Source organism: Myxine glutinosa, chromosome 10, assembly GCF_964187855.1.
Source record: "Myxine glutinosa chromosome 10, kmMyxGlut1.1, whole genome shotgun sequence".
Taxonomy (NCBI): Eukaryota; Metazoa; Chordata; class Myxini; order Myxiniformes; family Myxinidae; genus Myxine; species Myxine glutinosa.
The window spans coordinates 86,846,992-86,867,901 of record NC_136270.1 but is presented as its reverse complement, the minus strand read 5'-3'; the positions used below and the strand labels follow the sequence as shown (position 1 = coordinate 86,867,901).

The 20,910-nt window shown below is 45.5% G+C and overlaps 1 protein-coding gene across 1 annotated transcript in view; it reads right to left on the bottom strand.

The window, feature by feature from the left end:
• Positions 1 to 20,910, bottom strand: part of LOC137434016 (uncharacterized) — a 155,711-nt gene that overhangs the window by 92,810 nt on the left and 41,991 nt on the right. Inside the window, exons 14-16 of the mRNA XM_078785840.1 lie at positions 14,209 to 14,406; positions 885 to 1,111; positions 20 to 121 (exon numbers count right to left, since the gene is read on the bottom strand). Of these exons, the coding sequence (XP_078641966.1) occupies positions 20 to 121; positions 885 to 1,111; positions 14,209 to 14,406 (527 nt within the window). The remainder of the gene's footprint in view (positions 1 to 19; positions 122 to 884; positions 1,112 to 14,208; positions 14,407 to 20,910) is intronic.

Genomic DNA, 20,910 nt, shown 5'->3' with positions numbered 1-20,910 from the left:
CTGGGGTTGTGTTGCTTACAAGGAGTCTGGTCAGCCCTTTTGCACCCTGGGGTGGTCCCTCATGCCGACGCACAACCTGTTGGAAGTTGGCTTGATCGGTCTCCCGCTCATCTGTCCGAAACTGCGCACAATGATATCGCACTTCTTGTGGAAGGTCTTTCCAGCCACATGTGAAAGATTGCATTCAAAACCATGAACAAACAAGATTGACCACACTATGGTCACAACCTGCGACAAGATCCGGTAGCGGGCAGATTGGGAAACGCACATTTAATTTTAATACGCTATTAAAAAATGAACTCAACACCTCTCATCCATGTCACCCTCTCCATGATTATATCAGAACGAACTGATTTGTCACACGGTCAGATTGCTTAACGCCAATATGGGGCCGTTCAAAAATGATGTTATGCTATTTTTTTTTAGGGAGGCTCATGCCGACAGGCTTGATTAAACCTTACTAATAATTTTTATTCAACACATGATTTGATTTTTTGGGGTCCATCAACATGAGTAACACTCGACCCAAACAAAGCCAATGGAAATCTGACGGAACAATCCCGGACAGTGTATAATAAGCAGAGGCCTACAGGCCTGATGTCTTTCGCCCACCAAAAAAATACAAGATGGTGGCCATATTATTTTGTTTGGGTGCCATGGTGGGTGCAGTCAAGCAAAAAATGTGGATGGTATCCGGCAGCTGTCCAACCAATGGGTGCACATTTCAAAAATGGACCCCTAACAAGAAACAACTTGGAGCCACGTGGAACTCCTGTGGAGCTGAGATGTGAAAAATTCATATATACATATCCACCTGGCACAAAATTGGTCAAGAAAGCAGACATTTGAAAAAAAAATGAAGTTATATTTTGCAAATTGCTTACCTTTGCACATTGGTGAAGGTTTTTGCGTTGTGACTCCAGGAAGTGCAGTTGCTTCTGCAGGCCTCCTGATGCAGTCTCGTTTTCTTCCACAAGTTTCTCAGAACATTTCTCCTTTTCCTCAAGAGTGGCTTCCAGTGTTATCACTTGGCTCGAGAGCTCATCAACGGCCTTCTCTGCCCGTGCTTTTGGGCCTCGTTTCTTTTCCTCAGTGGCATTTTTTGCAGGACCTACATTGTAATAGCACAAAGACACAGATGGAACACATTTCACTACACTCCCTTAACCAGGTGACAGTGATAAGGAGCAACTGCAAAAGTCCCAATTATAACTGGTGCAAACATCTACTACATTCATGATGTCATTATACTATACATAATTTGAGAAGTGTCTGTTTGTTACTTGCAAAATCTAAGACTTTTCAAGTATATTGGTTGGTTGCGTTTGTTATTCTGTCTGTCTGTCTGTTTGTTTGTTTGTCACCGGCCTACAGGTCAAAATTCTAAACCGATCATCATGAAACTTCACCAAGTTGTAGAGGTCATCACAATTGAGAAGCCTCTTGATTTTGAGGTCATAGATCATCTGGAGGTCAAAGATCATCTGGAGGTCGAATTTCTAAAAATCGCCATTTTTCATCCGATTGACTTGAACATTTAACAGCATTTGTATATCGAGTCACTAAAATGATAAACAAAGTATTTTTGAGGTAAAAAGGTCAAAGGGCAACTCAAGGTCAAACTTCCAAAATCATCAATTTTCATCTGGAAAAAACCAGCAATTTTCATCCAATTGACTTGAAAATGCAACAGCATTTGCATAGTGCATCACTGAATTGGGAAACCAACTATTTGAGGTCAAAAGGTCAAAGGTTAACTCAAGATCAAACTTCTAAATTCATCAATTTTCATCTGAAAAATCGTCACTTTTCATCCTATTGTCCCGAGCTTTGATTAAAATCGTCAACTTTAATCTTGATGAAATGGACATTTTAATGGATCAATGGCAACCTTTTTTTGGGAGGGGGGGGGGGCTGGATTTTGCAAGTATCGTGCTCTGCATGACGTCTTCTTGTTTGCTTGACTTCTTGTGCAGTCCTGAACTGCTGGACAGAATGAGTTTTAAACTGCTGGTTACACTCAGGGTGTGCACAGGAAGGTTTCAGGCAGGAAAAAAAAAATCATGGACCCGGATACACAAATGAAAAAGGGAATAAGAAAATCAATATCAGAAGGAATGGTGGGAGGATAGCGGCAAAAAGTGGCATGGCGACACTAGCATAAAGTCCACACCAAAAACAATTGAATTATGTTCTATCTATTCCGAGCCATACACAGAATTTATTCTCCTTTTTTACACACAAGTGCCAAACTAACTGTCTTTTCAAACTAATTTACTGTTCTTGCTTTAACTATCCATTCTGGTAAGCTGTTCAATTTGCAACAACCATTTGTATAAACAACACTTTCCTTAGTCCAAGACACACCAAGGTTTTCATTTTTCAATAAATGTAGGTGTAACTGGAATAACAGACATCGTATTCAAGTGAAAATGCCTCCTTAATTTGCACTCTTCATCAAGAAAAAAACAAAACAAAATAAACCTAGAACGGCACTCAGTAGAGAGTATACCTCCGCCAGGCCGAACAGTTTATGTTTTGTAACCAACCAAACCAACCATTTGTCCAACCATTTGTCAATGCCAAACAGGAAATTAGAGCTGTCTCCCTCGACATATCACGTGCCTTCGACACGGTCTGGCACCCCGCTCTGCTCACCAAACTCTCCTCCTTTGGTATCCATGGAAATCTCCACGCATGGCTGGCGGACTTCCTCTCTAGTCGTCGTCAACGTGTGGCCCTGAATGGGTTTCTCTCATCTCCTCTTCCTGTTCAGGCTGGAGTTCCCCAAGGCAGTGTTCTGGGCCCCGTGCTTTTTCTGGTCTTCATCAATGATCTCTCTGACTCTCTCGAAAATCCTCTCTATCTCTTTGCTGATGACTCCACTCTCTGCCGCTCCATTCCTCTTCCCTCAGATCGGCAGTCTGCTGCCTCCTCACTCTCTGAAGACCTGGACAAAATCACAGACTGGTCAAACAAGTGGAACATGTCTTTCAATCCTGACAAATCTCACACTCTTACTATGTCTCTCCGAAAAGATCGACTGGACAACCCTCCCATCTACTTTCTCAACAATCCTCTCCAAGAAGTTCTGTCGCTCAAGATTTTGGGTCTCACTATCTGCCATGATCTTTCTTGGGAAAACCACATTTCCAAGCTGGCCTCCAAAGCCAGTCGCCGACTGGGCATCCTCCGTCGTGCGAAGTCCTTCCTCGGCACACCTGAGCTCCTCGCCACATACAAGGCTTTCATCCGCAGCTCAATGGAATACTGTTCTCCCCTATGGGCCGGTGCTCCTGCCTCACACCTAGCTCGGCTTCACGCTGTTGAAACCAAAGCTTTCAGAATTATTGGAATCTCCCGCGATGAAGCTACCTCTGAGGGCCTTTCACTCACTCACCGCAGGCAGGTAAGTGGTCTTTCTGTCTTCTACCGACTCCTCTCCGGCCTTGCACCCCCAGCTCTCTCTGTGCTCTGTCCCCCAAATATTCCTACAGGTCGCACAAGATCTGCCAGCAACCCTCTGATGGTTAAACTGCCGAAATCTCGGCTCTCTGCTCACCTTCACTCTTTCATTCCTCTTTTCTCCCGCCTCTGGAACAAACTCCCTCACTCCCTTCAATCCCACTCCTCCCTCCAGGTCTTTAAAACAGCTGTTCACCACCATCTCTTATCTTCCCCCATCCAAAACCTTGATCTTTTCTACCCCCGCTAATTCACCCCAGATCCACCTTGTTTGAAATTCCAACTTCTTTCCTGGAAGTCCTGGCAGTGTCCATATGTTTTATACCTCTCCCACCGCCCCCTTCCCATGCCCCCCCCCCCCCAAAGCCCTCGCCCTCTCTCAGATCTCTCGATGTCTCCATGTCTCTCGGTCCCTGCTCTCAAATGTTGTGTTTGTGTCCTTCCCCCTCTCTCCCCATCTTGTCTACCGCTCCCGATGTTATATGTTTTATGTGTCGGTTTGTCTTTCTGTGTGATTAATGTTCGCTCTTTCACGAGCCTCGATCTTGTATACAAAAAAAAAAAAAAAAAAAAAAAAAACCCCACTGATAGGCCGGATCAGAATCCGGACCTGAACCAAAAATCAAATAGACTTCTTCTTGACACCGAAGCAGCTAATCCACCAAGTTTTGTCCGAATCCACCTACAACGTTTTTAAATATTGTGCTATTGTGGCGGACACGAAAGCCCACTGGCGTGGTGACATCATTCCGCGCACCAAGTGGGCGGCGGCCACGCCCGAGGGGTAGGCGTGGCCTCAGGATATACACCGGGCGCGCAGCCTGGAGCGGGCCAGTGCTACAGTGACCTCTTTGGAATAAAGAACTATAAACTCACCGCGTTGTCCGCTTCCTCCTTGGTAGCAAGTCACGCACGTAGTACCACGTGCTTCACTATATTGTATATCGTTTTTGGCCCGATATCTCAATTTTGAAGATTTTTTTTAAAAATTCTGAAATCCGGATCTGGATCTTTACCAAAATCGAATCCGTTCATTCTTGTCACAACCCAACCTGCCCACCAAGTTTTGTCCAAATATGCCCACAACTTTATCTTTCCTCGTTGGAAGTCTACACTTCGTTGCTTGAACCATGTGTTTGCAAGTACGAGCTCATTCTCCACACAGATCTCCATCATTATCTCCCCTGGCTCATTTCGGATACCAAGTCCATGCTTTCCTGCATCCCTGGTGCTCCTCCTTCTCCATTCTTTTACATTCCAGTCTCACATAATAATGAAAACATCTACTTTTCGGCACCTCTTCAACCAGTTCCTGCAATTTCCCTTAAAACTCCTCCACATTTTCTTAATCTGCTAATGAAGTTGGAGCATACATCTGAATGATGCTCTGAATGTTCACTGAATGTCCTTTCAACCTCACTGATACAACAACAACACAACATGCATTTTAAAGGCCATTTTCGCTATTAGAGCGGGGGTTAGCCTTGCGTTCCCCATGACAATCTTCTCCATTTTGCCCTATTTTCTGCATCTCTCCTTGTTAACCCCCTTGCCCGCATTTCTTCTTCCACCATCTTTAGCCAAGTCTTTCTCGGTCTTCCCAGTCCTCTACTTCCTTCGACATTCATTTCCATCACTCTTCTCAACCAGTCACTTTCATCCTTCCTAAACACATGACCAAACCATCTCAACCTGTTCCTCTTCACAGCATCAATCACAGGCTCTATTCCCATCATCTTTCGCAATTCATCATTTGTCTTCCTCTCTCTCAACAATACTGCGCACATCCGTCGAACCATTCGCATTTCCACCCTTTCCAACCTTCGTTGCTGCTCTATGTTCAGTACCCATGTCTCGCTCCCATAAATCATAACACTTCTCACACATGCAGCATACACCTTTCCCTTCAGCTTCAACGACACTCCCCTCATCATCAGCATGCCACTCAGTTCCCGAAACTTCTTCCATGCACATCTCATTCTAGCAACCGTTGCCGAGTCTGATCCACCTTCTCCATTCAGCATGTCTCCGAGGTAGCAAACTGTTTTCACACCTTTCAGCTTCACGCCGTCTCCAAGATCCAACTCAACATTTCCTCCATCTGCAGCTCCCTCTGTGCACACCTTACATTTGAATGTAGCTGCCACACTGGTTAATGACCCTCTCAGACCACTACATTTTTGATGAACCCACTCAGCGCACATTGTACATTGAATGGAGTTCACTCCGACACCCTTCCTACACACAGCACAGGGCCACTTCCCAGTTCTTTCCACCTCACCACATGCTTTACCACTTGCCATCACCTTCATCTTTCCGATATTCACCTTCATACCTTTTGTCTCCAAACATTCCTTCCACTTGTTCATCTTTTCCTTCAGTCCATCCATACATTCCACAATCAACACCAGATCATCTGCATACAACAACTCCCACGGCAAACCCTCCTTTACGTTCTGAGCCAGCACCTCCATCACAGCTACAAATAGTAGTGGACTTAGTACCGACCCCTGATGCACTCCCACCTTCACCTCAAACTCACCACTGTTCCCTTAATAATAATAATAATTCATTTATTTTGTATAGCGCTTTTCCAGAAGCCCAAAGGCGCTTTGACAGAGTGGAAAACATAATGCATAACAATACATGAAAACAACAATTGCAAAAAGACAAGAATCAAGAAAACAAACAGCAGCGATATACGGCATATATATAAGACAAGAATCAAAAAGACAAGACAAGAATCAATAGGGAAATATTTAAAGCAAAAGGAGGGAGAAGGAGAAGAGATAGTCAGGGGTTAAATGCTGTGGGTTGAATGTTGAATGCAGCGTTGAACAGGTGGGTCTTTAGTGATGTTTTGAATGTGGTGAGTGAGGAGGAGTCTCTGATGGTGTGAGGTAGTGAGTTCCAGAGGGTGGGAGCAGCGATGGAGAAGGCCCTGTCCCCCCAGGATCTGAATTTGGTCCGGATGGAGGGGGTCAGGAGGTTGGTACCAGCAGAGCGGAGGTTGCGGGTGGGAGTGTGTCTGGAGAGGAGGTCAGCCAGGTAGGATGGGGCCAGGTTATGGAGGGCTTTGTATGTCAAGAGGAGGATTTTGTACTGGATTCTCTGGGGGATGGGGAGCCAGTGAAGCTTGTAAAGGACGGGGGTGATGTGGTCACGGGTCCGGGAATGAGTGAGTAGACGGGCAGCGGAGTTCTGAATGTATTGGAGTTTATTGGTGATTTTTGAGGGTGAACCATAGAGGAGGCTATTGCAGTAGTCCAGACGGGAGGTGATGAAGGCGTGGATGAGGGTTTCTGCAGCCGTGGAGGAGAGGGATGAGCGGAGACGGGCAATGTTTTTCAGGTGAAAGAAGGCTGACTTTGTGATCTGTTTAGTGTATTTGTCGAAGGAAAGGGTTTGGTCAAAGATGACGCCAAGATTCCGGATGTGAGGGGAGGTGGATACTGGGATACCGTCGATGTTGAGGGCAAAGTTATGGGTGGATTTTGTGAGCGTTTTTGGGCCAATGATGATTATTTCAGATTTATCACAGTTAAGCTTGAGGAAGTTGATTTGAAGCCAGGATTTTATTTCAGTGATGCAGTTTGTCAGGATAGAGTGGGTGTCGGTGGAGACGGACTTGGTGGAGATGAAAAGCTGGATGTCATCGGCGAAGCAGTGGAATTGGAGACCATGACGGCGGATTAAGTGACCGAGCGGGGACAGGTAAAGGATGAAGAGGAGGGGGCCAAGAACTGAACCTTGGGGGACACCTTGGGGGAGGGGAGCAGTGGGGGATTTGCAGTTATTGATGGAGATGAACTGGCATCTGTCAGAGAGGTATGATTTAATCCAAGAGAGGGCAGTGCCGGTGACGTTAAAGGTGGATTCAAGTCGGGTGAGGAGGATAGTGTGATCGATGGTGTCAAAGGCAGCGCTGAGGTCGAGGAGGACGAGAATGTTGAGGTTGCCAGCGTCAGAGGAGAGGAGAAGGTCGTTGGTGATTTTGAGGAGAGCAGTTTCAGTACTGTGGTTGGAGCGGAATCCGGATTGGAATGTTTCATACAAGTTATTGGCAGAGAGATGATGTTTGAGTTGAGTGGCTACAGCGCGTTCCAAAACTTTTGACAGAAAGGGTAGGTTGGAGATGGGTCTGAAGTTGTTTAGGGTGTCAGGGTTTAGACCAGGTTTTTTTAGAATGGGGGTAACAGCAGCAATTTTGAGGGAAGGTGGGACGATGCCTGTAGACAGGGAGGAGTTTATTGTTGCAATGATAAGTGGAGAGAGAGCAGGGAGGGAGGCTTTGACAAAGCTGGAGGGGATGGGGTCAAGAGTGCAGGTGGCAGTTTTCATTCCTATGAGGAGTTCAGAGAGGTCAGTAGGAGAGATTGGGGAGAACCGAGACAGGGGATGGCAGGACAAGGGGGGGCAGGTGGTTGGAGGGGGAGCGGGTGCGGCGGTGGTCAAGCTGTTGTAGATGTTGTCAATTTTGCGTTGGAAGAAAGAGAGGAAGGAGATGCAGTTGTCTACTGTGAATGACTGGGTGGTGGTGTTCAGGGGGCGGAGGAGTTTGTTTATTGTCGAGAAGAGTGCTTTTGGGTTTCCGGAGCCAGAGTGGATAATTTGAGAGTAGTAGGCAGAGCGGGCGCGGGAGAGGGCATCTTTGTAGTGTTGTATGTGGTCCTTGTAGGCTTGGGAGTGAACTGTGAGACCCGTTTTATTGCGGAGTCTTTCAAGTTGGCGAGCACGAGTTTTCATCAGGTGGAGTTCAGGGGTAAACCAGGGAGCAGAATGGGTGAAAGAAACTGTTTTGGTTTTTACAGGCGCAAGCTGGTCAAGGCAGGAGGAGAGAGTGTGGTTGTAGTAGTCAGTGAGGTCGGAAGGGGTGTGGAGGTCAATGAAGGGAGAAGTGGACATTTTTTCAGAGAGGGTGGATGAGAATGAGGTAGGTGAAAGAGCGTTTAGCTTACGGAAGTTGATTGTGCGATAATGCCTTGGTGTTGGGGCGGGGATGTTGATGGTCAGAGTGATGGCTAAGTGGTCAGAGAGGGTGAGGTCGGAGCCATAGAGATGGTGCAAATTTAATCCAGTGGAGCAGACAAGGTCCAAAATGTGACCACGGATATGGGTAGGAAAGTCGACATGTTGAGTGAGGTTAAAGCAGGTGAGTAAATCAGTGAAGTCAGTGGTTATTGTGGAGTCAGTGGAGTCCATGTGGATATTGAAATCACCAAGGAGGAGGATTGAGGGGGAGAGGGAACATAGCTGGGTCAGAAAGTAGGAGAAGTCAGACAGGAATGATGGGTGTGGTTTGGGAGGGCGGTAGACGACAGCCATGACTGACTGCGTGTGACCAGAGAGTTTTAAAGCCAGGTGTTCAAATGATGGAGCAGATGAGATGGAGATGAGGTTGGTCTTGATGTCTTGACGGTGGATAACGGCAATTCCACCACCTCGGCCCTCCGAGCGTGGTTTATTGACGTAGGAATATCCATTGGGTGTGGTGAGGTTGAGTGTGTAGTAGTCCAGAGGTTGTTGCCAGGTTTCGGTGAGACAGAGAAAGTCCAGTTTGTTATCCAGGATGTATTCGTTCAGGATGAGGCATTTATTGTTGAGGGACCGGGTGTTGAACAGGGTGAGCTTGATGTTGTTTTGAACAGCAGGGATGAATTCAGGTGATTTAGCCAGGGTTCGTAGGCAAGAGGTGCGATCGTGTGGGTTGCTGTGACCAGGTGCGCTGGGACGAAGAGTGAGAGTGCGCTGAGCCGACCAGAGGACGGGGATGGAGTGACCTGATTGCAAATAAACAAACTTGCGACCGGAGCCACGGTGAATGTACCTGGGTCGTCGGAGGAGTCCATTTGATTTGATGGCAGAGATGCATGATGGGGTGGAGCGGGTATTGAGCAGAAGAAGCCTTGCGGCGGAGTACTTCAGAGCCATGCCAGGCAGGAGCGAAGGGACGAGTACGAGGCCAAGGTCGAGGAGGCAAAGCGGCAAACGCAGCGGCAAACGCAGCGGCAAACGCAGCGGCAAACGCAGCGGCAAACGCAGCGGCAAACGCAGCGGCAAACGACTGCAGCCGCTAATCAAGACCACAGCGGCAAACAAGGCCACAAGGCCACCAAGACCACAAGGCCACCGGCAAACAAGGCCACGGCCACAAACAACGGGAGCGGGCCTTTCGATTCCGTATTCCGTACCATCAAAAGCAGATTCCGTTATCCAGCCGGAGAACACGCGGCACGTGCGGGTGTGAAAAGGCAGGACAGGTGTGAGATGTCAGGTCAGAAAAGTAGAAGCAGACCCTGTACATCCATCCAGTCGGAGAAGCGGCGAATATGCAACGCCAGCGTCCTCTCGCAACCGAACCCGGAAGTCAACCTTCCTTCATCTTTACAGCTGTGTGCGCTCTTTTGTACATTGCCATCACTACTCTGATCAACCATTCCTCCACTGCGAACTTCCTCAATGCCCATGTCAATACTTTGCGTGGAACCCTATCGAATGCTTTCTCCAGATCAACAAACCCAAGAAACAACTTTTTCCTCTTCTCCATGTACTTCTCCTGCAACTGCCTCACAATGAAAAGTGCGGCTGTCATTCCTCTTCCTGGCATAAATCCAAACTGCATTTCTTCGATCTTCACTTTCTTCCTTATCCTCCTCTCCAACACCCTTTCCAATACCTTCATTCCATGCTCCAATAACTTTATCGCTCGGTACGAGCCACACTCCAGAGGGTCACCTTTCCTCTTGTATAGAGGGACGAGGGTACTCAGTTCCCAATCCACTGGAATGCGGCCTTCTTTCACCACCAGATTACAGATCTCTGTCATTCTCTTCACACCCCAACTTCCTGCTGCCTTCAACATATCTCCCACAACTCCCGTCGGCCCTCCCGCTTTTCTACCCTTCATTGCTTTTATCGCTTCCTCAACTTCCTTCTCAGTTCTCTTCTCTGCCGGTCCTAAAACTGGGTTACTCTCTATGTTGCCATCCCATTCATTCTCTGTATTCAACAGCATTTCCATATATCTTTTCCATCTTCCTTTAATTCCATCTGGGTCGACAACGATTTGTCCCAATTCATCCTTCAAGCAACTCACCCCCATCACACCACACCTCTCTTTCGCTATCTGCTTTGCCATCCTGAATTCTGCTTTCTGACCCTCTTCCGAATCCAAGCGTTTTCCGAACATTTTCCTCCATGCCTCCTGCGCCTTTGCTACCTCTTTCTTTGCAGCCTTCCTGGCTGCCTTATAACTTTCATGCTCTGCTGTTTCTGCTCCCGTACCCTTCGCCTTCTGCCACTCCTTGAACTTCTTCCTCTTCTCGTCAATCCTCTTTCCAACTTCATCATCCCACCACCATGTTTCCGAGTGCCTCGGTGGTCGTTTTGTCCATCCACATACCTCACCAACGGCTCCCAACAGACTAGCTTTCATTGACATCCAACCACTTTCAAGCTCAACCACATCATCCTCGACCCTACTCAGCCTCTCTTTTAATGCCTCCCTTACTGTCACCTCTTTCAACCTCCACACCTTCATTCTTGGTTGGTACTTCACCCGCCGAGCTCTCCTCGCACCTTTCACCCTTATGTCGCAGACAACCAAGTGGTGCTGTGAAACAGCCTCCTCCCCCGGGATCACCTTTGTATCCCAGAGGTGCCCCCTATCTCGCCTACGCACCATCAGGTAGTCAACGGTTGTCGTCGACCCACCTGACGTGTATGCAACAAGCTTATTATCCTCTTTCTGGAACTGAGTATTACAAATCAACAAATCAGCTCCATCAGCAAACTCCAAAATCCTTTCACCCTCTCCATTTCTCACACCATATCCGTAACCCCCATGAACTCCATCAAAACCATCCATACTCCTTCCCACATGTCCATTTAGGTCTCCTCCTACCACAACAACTTCCTCATCTTTCACGTTTTCCATCAGCTTCTCTATCACACACCAGAACTTGTCCTTCTCTTCATCGCTTCGACCAACCTGCGGAGCATATCCCGAGATGACATTCACCAAAAGCTTTCCAATCATCATTTTCACCATCATCAACCTATCACTCACTCTAGTCACACTCACCACACTGTCTACAAACTCCTCAGAAAACAGGACACCAACACCATTCACGCCCTCCAGGCACCCTTGCCACATAAACTTGTATTTCTATCCCTGCCTACCCTTCACCATTGTCACACCACTTCCCTTCCATCTCGTCTCTTGCACACAACATATGTCCACTCTTCTTCTGACCAATACTTCCACCACTTCTCCTGATCTCCCTGTCATTGTCGCTACATTCCATGTCCCAAACCTCAGAAACCGATCTCCACTTCGGGCTGTACCCTGCCTATATGTAGTTGTAATTGTCATGGTTCTGTTTTTTGAGGCAATGTTTTTATGGCCGGATGCCCTTCCTGACGCCAACCCTCTTAGTCGACTCTTTCGACACGCAGGGATACGGTGTACCTATTCTAATCCAGGGTACACACTGGGAAACGTTTAAAACATGGAGATTCTGGGGGGTGGGGGGGGGGAGGGCGGCGTCAGCATCACGGCTGCAGTTAAAACATATTTAAATAATATTTAAACAAAACCATGAAAAACAATCTGGGAAAAGTCTCTAAGTGAGAATGTGGATTTGAGAAAGCAGGAGCAGAGGTGGAAGAAAAAAACGAGATATAGGGGGCGGGGCACACGTCGAGGCGAGGAGGAGAGTGAACAAGCACGTGTCCGAGAGGAGAGAAAGAATTAATATAGAATTTTTTTTTGTTTGTTTATTTGTTTGTTCTGTTTTCAAAACGCTGGACAAAGGGTAAGATGTTCGTGAGAGGTAGGGGGGGAGAAAAGAAAATCAAAGAAACAAGCAAATACTCTGAAGGAAAGAACCCATATTCACAAAACACTGACGGGGGGGAGGGAGCCCGGAGAGACCAGGCCGCGCACGAGGCGCGAACAAAAAAACGACTAATTACACACAGATTTGCAACAACGACAAAACCAAAACCAAATAGAAACACACAATAACACATGCACAACAAAATACCCAGCAGAAATTTGACAAAGACACTAACGGGAAAACACTCAAACTTTGATGCCGTGGAGAGATCGAAGCAAGCCTCGTCGCTCGAGGGACCGGAAGTCGGATACCAGATATCTTTCAACCTCACTGATATTAACCTATAATTGACTGGGTTGTATCACAGTACTGACCTTGCCGTCTTCGTACAAGTTATTGCCATCTCCATCCATCCCCTTACAACATCCAACGTTCCCTGAGTCACTGACCTTACGTTCCAAGGTTCAATTTTGTGAATGTTTTAGAACTCAATAACTTTTAGAACTGGTTTTTAGAATGCTGTTCGACTTTCAATTCTGACGACCTCATCGACTGCATTTCTGTGCACATTTGTTCCAGTATCATCATAATCGCCAGTTCTACTCATCAAGACACTTTGCTCTTCCCCAGTAGACATTTGTGTGCTTCCAAACCTGGGGAGCTTATCATCTGGCACCATAGATTGATCGCTATCATTTCTGATCATGATTGTTACCTTGGCATGTATGTAAATCGTTTGCCATTGACTTCTTCCAGACATTGTTTATACTAGACACGTGATCCTTGCCATTATTATCCATAAGGGAATCATCTGGCTAACATCGAGGTCATGGGGAAATTACTGGCAGTACATGCCAGCTGCCTGCATGGATCTACCACCTGCTCCCATTGCTTCACATAACCCTGATCGGGAGGCGAAGTTGGGGTCTTAGACCTTGCCCAAAGGTAGCTCATGGGTTGACGAATGCAAAGACCACTTCCTTTTTAAAAGGATTGCTGCATTTACCCTGTTAAATCCATAGCTTTTGGTTTCAAAATCTGAATCGCATGGCAGTGGTGTATTTGGATTCAGAGTTTCCTTCTCCAATATGAGCTACCTACCAAGGCTAAAGAGCCCCACCTGCACAAAAAACAATTGGTTTTAAGACGCCAGTGATTAGTCTTCCCCCTCTAAACCCATAAGGAGAACAACTTTTCTTTTGCGGGTGTGAGACTACTGTCAGAGGCTGTTTGAGATGCTGAGCCATTGCAAAAAAGTATTTTTTACACATTAGCAGAGTACCAACCTGATGGCCGATCTCGTTCCAAGCATGCAACACTTTCCTCTGACACATCCTTTTACTTGGGTGGGAATAGACAACAGACCATTGCTTCGATCGCTCCCGAAAATGCATGTACAAAACCATGCGTACTGCTCATGTGCAACTATAATACATCGTGGTTGTATAACTTGGATAATTCCAATTGCACCTTCCTTTCCCCCAAAGGAAGAAAATGGTAATCATGAGACTGGTATTGATTAAAAATAAAAAATAAACATTACGGGAGCATTTGTCTTGAACTACACAAGTGGTATTAATTTCATGGTGTTTGCAAGTTTAGCACTTAATGAATAAAATTAAGAGTTTGTCATTTATTTAATTCCTATCATCTTGAAAGATGGGGGAAAAAAAAAAGATAAATCTGACAAAGATTTGTTTAAATTAAAAAAACCAAAGATATAAAAATTCGTTCTAATATATTTCTACAGATGATTTTTTTCCCCCATTCTTAACAATATTGTACGAATGATTTTAGTACAAGTGCAACTTCTAAAATATCCCTCTCCTTCAAATATACTTTTCTCAAAATGTCATCATACTTCAAACTGCACTTCAAAACCCATTCAAAATTTTACACTAACCTGATTCCAGTTTCTCCACAACACAAACTGAAGCCTGAAGGTCTGAATCCTGCTGCTCACGGTCAGTGCAGTTCTGAACTTGAGGCGCCTCCAAATGCATACGCCCCTCATCCATATTCTCCACCAGCCGGGCCAGTGGCTCCCGCATAGGTACCAGACTCTTCAACGACTTCTCCAATCTGAAGCCCTCAAGAAGGCCTACGCAACCAGCACAAACTTAAATGGAAAAAACATAGGGGCAATACCCCTGGTGCCAACCTAGTAGAATAAACAGTACACTGCACTGACTAAAGGTATCTTAAACCAATTTCAATGGTTGCTAGAAGACAGGGCAGCATGTAGAATCGTACTAACATAACCATAATACTTAAACAAAAAGAATTTTTTTTAAAAAAACAAACAAAAAATTCCCCCCCCCCCCCCCCCCCCTCCCCAGGGAGATTCCCAAAGGGGCAGATTTTTTTTTTTTTGCCATTAACAAACGTTGGTAGAGTACGGGTGATGAAGGTTGTGGTCAAGTTTCATCGAAATTGTGTGCGTAGTTTCTGAGAAGAAAGCAAATTCCTATTTTGGGGGTCAAACCTGGATCCACTTGGACCCCCGGTAAACCCCCTTAAACCCAGATTTATTTTTATGCCGCGAACAAACTTTAGTCACAACACAACAAATGTCATTTGTGCCAAATTTGGTGGCAATCCCATCAACGGTTTTGGAGAAGAAGTTAAGTGTTTACAGACAGACGGACGGACTTACGGACACGGACGACGCGGACGCGGACGAATGTACGTAAGCTCCCCTGAACTTCGTTACAAGTGAGCTAAAAATTACGATTGACAAAGTCTACAATTTATTGCCCAAAACATGCTATGGTTGAGAACTTATTGTGGTGTAGTGAGAGTTAATAATAGTCAAAGGGAAATAAGATTTCCATCTAAAATAAGACATTTGACAATTGCATGGCATAATTTCTCACCGAGCACCTATAAATGCAGTCTGCTGTTTGTTCACTTCCAAAGCCAAGACCATGGACCAAGGATTCCCCAATGGGGATAGAAAATAAATATAAAAAATAATCTAATGTTGTTTCGTATGCAGCCTGTAGCTGCTGGTTACATCATATTTCTGGAAGTGTGTTTGTGCCGCTGATGCAGTGCCCCAATTACCAGTGAGCCGGTACTCAATTTGCCGACCTCGGAAGGATGACAGGGTGAGTCAACCCCCCTGGCGTTAATTCAATGATCGACCGGGATTCAAACTCAGGATCCAAGGATCCCAAGCCAGCACCCTAACCGTTAAGCCAACAACAGGCTCGAATAATCGAGTATCATACGTACATGGCATTACATTTCAATTGGATTCATGACTGAATGAATGAATGAATGAATGAATGAATGATCGTTTTAAGGCCATTTTTGCCCGCTAGAGCGGGGGTTAGCCTTGCGGGCCCCATGACAATCATGGTTCCCTGTTTGAGGTAATGTTTTTAGCATTGCTGACGGACACAGAAGCGGACGAATGTCCATAAGCTCCCCTGAACTTCGTTACAGGTGAGCTAAAAATTACGATTGACAAAGTCTACAATTTATTGCCCAAAACATGCTACGGTTGAGAACTTATTGTGGTGTAGTGGATTGGATTCAAGTACCAACACTGGGGTATTACCTCTGGTTAATAATGGCGTTGATGTTTATGACACCATGAGTGCCATAAACCATACTTACTAATGTGTACATTTCCAGGATATAGTGTCAATTCAAACTACGATCATCTCCATTTGCCATGCAGGTGAAGAGATCCAAGTCTTCTGGACTTGCTCTATCGTACTGTCTGTAACTCAATGTCGGCTTTTTAGGGGATGGGGGAGAGAGGAAAGGAGGGCAGTTAAATCCACACCTATTGACAAGCCAATGAATCATTGAGCCAGCAGATTATTCCCTTCCAATTTTTTAATGAACAATCTGACAATGCTATGGTAATTCTTATAACACAAGCTTAAATTATAGAAGCTGATAATTCAAATCCTTCTACCTTCAGTTCAATTCAAACACATTGTACCACGATTGATTTTGTGGACATTTTCAGAATGAGGGTTTTGCATTTTTGTTCACGGTGTCCTGCGAGCTGCTGCAGCCCATTGTTTTCCATCTCCTATTTATGGAGTAAAAGTTGCGAGTAATTAGTGAGTCTTTGATCGATTTATACCGTGTATAGAGGTTGAGTAAAACAAAACATTCAAACAGTTGCTGAAAAGCTGGTTGAACGTTTTGTGAACTAGTGGTTCAAAGTATTTTTTTTTCTCACTGCTCAACACCTCATTTACGTCATTACTGAGCGCATTCTGAGTAGGTTGTCTATGTCTGGGCAAATGCTAAACTATAGTCCTTGAGCCAGACCAAAAGTAATGCTCCGGCGGGGGGAGTAATTCTCATTATGATTTTCCATTAGACCAATGTCTCAAGTGTCAGAAAAGGTGTGATGGACATCTGAGAACGGTAGCTTAGTGCCCGGATGGACGCCATCTTTGAAACCACCCAACTCGAAAATGCCCATTTGGTGGGGTACATTGTTGCACGTGTATCTGGACTTCTATACTAGCTATCGATGTGCGGTTGACGACTAAATATACGTCCGATGTGTACCGTCTAAATAAAAAATAATATGAAGCATTTTGTTTTAGATTAATTATTATAAAAATCAATTATCGAAAAAAAATCATATATTTTTCAATATTTTATTATTAGACTTGTACTTTTTTTAGTGAAACAACACTGGTATGATTTTCCAAATTATGCATTGTGCTACACCGTTTATCTGTCTATAAAAATAACTCAAAAACTAAAACATATCATCCACCACGAGTTTACAACAAATAAATGTAAAGAGGCATAAAATGACTTAGGCCGCCGCTGGCATTATCTATTCTGACGATAACGCAAGTTAGGAATGTCGTACGGAGAGGATTTTAACACCATACGATATCTAATAAGCAGGCGGAAATTGTTACATAGGAAATCTGCACTTTGGTGGCCATCTTGGATTTCAAAATGGCCGCCAATTATATTAATTATTCATTACTAGAGTTTGGAAAGACGTATGGAGCTGATTTTAACACCATACGATGTATATTCCTAATAAGCAAGCGGAGGTATCATTGAACATGTCATGTTTTAGTCAAATAACACCGGTATGATCTTCCAAATTATACATTTTGCTAAACCGTTTATCTGTCTATAAAGATTTTCAGGCAATTTGGCCTGCATTATAATAGAGAACAACATATGCTATACAATATACAGTGCACACAAAGTTAATCATCAGAGTCGCCATCAGAGTCATTGGCATCCTGAGCCACGATAGCATCATCCTGCACCATGTTGGAGCATCCCTGCAGCTTACACACAACAGTGCACTTCAACCCATTCAGTATGCAGGAGCAATCTGACGGTCGACACGTCCTTCTGCATGTGCATGAGATGAGATTCAAGACGACATCTGGAGCTGGTAGACCCGCCATCCATCGGATTGTGAGCGAACCGCCATCATCGAGTTCCCAACCATGTCCTGCTGATGGTGTTGGGACGTCTGGTAGGTTTTCAAGGCTGCGTCGCCAGATAGCCGCCTGATAGTTGGCCCTAAGCGTATGCTGCATCAAGGAGTCTTCACAAGGCGGCAATTGTCCAGATTCGATCTGGCCCTTCTTTGCACAGAACATGTGATAACGGAGCGAATTAACACCGACGATCTTCGTGTTCTTGGCGTACAGCTGACACGTGAAGGCCTGAATGCTATTGAAGACGTCTGTTGGTACATTCCACGAAGATCCCAGATCTGTGAATGCTTGAAGATACAGCTCATTCGCTTGCACAAGCTTCAAAGCCTTTATCTTTCCTTGGCTAGCCAGAGCACTCACAGTGTCACACCCGCTCCATGCATGAAGCCCTGGCAATGCACTGCAAACTCCAGACCCCAATACCGCAGCCAACTTTCCAACGTCGATCATTCTGACTCGAACCTTTGTTCCTCGTCTGATGAAGAGCTGACTATCGATGGTTCTGCTGAGATGAAGACTGATGATCAGAACGTCGGTGTCATCTGCCACTAAGATGATCGTCTTGTAGTGGGTAGCGGCGTGCTTTGCGTGGAGAAACATACGCGTGTCTGCTTCCTCGTGGCTACATTCGAGTGCTTGCACCAACTTCCACCTATCGCGGGTCAGTACCAGACATTTTTCACCACAGGTGACATACAGTGTTCTGTTGCCTAGCTTTTCGCGATTTGTTTCATGTTTCCACGACTCCGCCAGAAACACAACCAGTTTCTCCTTTGTCTGGCTGCAAGCAAGGAGACGCCGCCAGTTCATGATTTTGTGTGCGGGTCTGATCTCGCTGAAACTGATGCCTTCATTTGAACCGCGGTTCACACGCTCAGCTGCTTTGATGGATTCTTCTGTGTATGTGTCAAAGACAACATCGATGCGCTCACTGCCTTGACCAGCGTGAAGCGCTGCAGCAAGGATGCGGTCAGATAGTTCTTCGAACGTGTCGTTCTCGCCATGCATCTTTTGTATGAGAGCCATCGCATCAATTATTGTTGCACTTCGCTTGTCAACGTTCTCGGCTGGTTCCACAAGACCTTCCATGTGTTTCGCAAGTGCAGCTTTGTTCGTTTTTTTCATTGACCCATCAACGTTTGCCAAAGACCATGGTAACGGCCCTAGTGGGTGACAAAGGACAAGTTGCATGTCGAGGTTCCTTGTCTTGGCGATGAGTATCATGGTGGCAAACAGTTGTCTGTCAGCTCTCAGGACGATCTCCTTGTTTGTGCCCTTCACAACTTTCTGCTTGATCTTACCAAAGGTCTTCAAGTTTAGCTTATTCAATGTGTCATGAAAGCCTGTTCCCTCTTCAAGACGTTTCTGGAAGCTTTGATACGCCGCTTCCCCCTTTTGCAGGGTGTTGAGTAGGTCATTAGAAACGTCCTCCCTCGCAGCCGCTCCGGTAGATATACTGAGAAGACATGACGGATCATCGGCGAATGGATTGGTCCAGTCATTTTCCAGTAGATCACAGATAGCTGTGACGCCAGACTCATCACGTTTGATGCGAGAAGTAGACAAGTCAGGGTGCTTGGCGTGAGATGTGTCGCTGCCATTCACAAGGATAGTTTCTCGTAGTTGCCTCAGTGCAGTAGCCCGATTTTCTGCAGTTAGATAGTATCGTGACACAGCCCCTTGTCGAAGACTAAAACCTCGTGTTCCTCCAGCTGTTTGCGTATCTTTGTTTACTGTTTCTTCTGTTGTCTGATCAACAGCGATTCTGGCAAATGGATTCCCTGGTCTAAGCTGTACGGAGAAGTAGCCTTGATTGAAATGCCTGTACAACTCGGGGCATGTTTCATGGAGTTGCGTCATCTGTGCATAGTACACTGGTAGATATCTAGCATAGTTCACCTTGTTCATTGCGAAACACCAAGGGATCACTCTTCTGACACAAGCCAAGTGAAGCATCCAGTCGCCTTCTCTATCCGCACGAATCAACCCCAGCAGGGTCTCTACCATATCAATATACATCATCCAGAAGCGAGCCAGGTCTCCATGTTTGGTTCGCAGAAAATGTAGGTATTTCGCGAACATGTCAAAGCTCTGTACACATGAATCATCATCGAGAGCAGCAGCGAGAGTCTCGTGGCAAACATCCTCCTTGATGCTGCGAATTTTGAGGTCAGTGCTTCGAATCTGGGGTTCCTTGTCAGGATGATTGCTTTCTATCCACACCTGGAAGCCCTTCCAAATGATGCGCATTAGTGCCTCGTACATCAACTTGTGGAGTCGCACAGCACGGTTGTATTGCTTGCCTTCCAGAACCCTGTTGATGGAACCTTCAGCGATTACTCCTGACTCAACAGCTACATCCCGAAGGCCTGCATCTCCAAACATTTTCCCAATGCTCGACATGAAGTTACAGATGGTATGGAAGTTCCCCATCATGAGCACGATTCTTCCATATCGATCGACATCTTTCCATGCTATTTCGGTCGCCTTAGCAAATAGTGCCTGGTCTAGCACCACCGGTATACGCTCAAGCTGAAGTGATGACATGATGTTCAGAGCTTCTCTGAGGATTTCTTGCACTGTTGCCATATCTGTGGCAGGCGCGTTTATAGTCGGCAGGTAGCCAACTACATCTTCCGTCACCTGAACACGATCTCTAGTCATGATGTTGAAACCAGTCCACGAACTGATTGTCTGGTCGCATGGTTCCAGCGAACCCATGGTTCCCCCCCCCCCCCCCCCCCTCAGAAATTAATCAGATCACCGCAACAAATCTCAGACTGAGATATAGAATATAGAATATAGATATAGAATAGACTGACGTCACTTTCGGCACTGGGTTCTGTGGGTTGATTATCGGCGGGAAATTCCAACTGACATAGTTTCGGTTTGTGGAAAGTGCATGCCTTTTCATATATTTTTTGTGTACACTCGTGGTGGATGATATGTTTTAGTTTTTGAGTTATTTTTATAGACAGATAAACGGTGTAGCACAATGCATAATTTGGAAAATCATACCAGTGTTGTTTCACTAAAAAAAGTACAAGTCTAATAATAAAATATTGAAAAATATATGATTTTTTTTCGATAATTGATTTTTATAATAATTAATCTAAAACAAAATGCTTCATATTATTTTTTATTTAGACGGT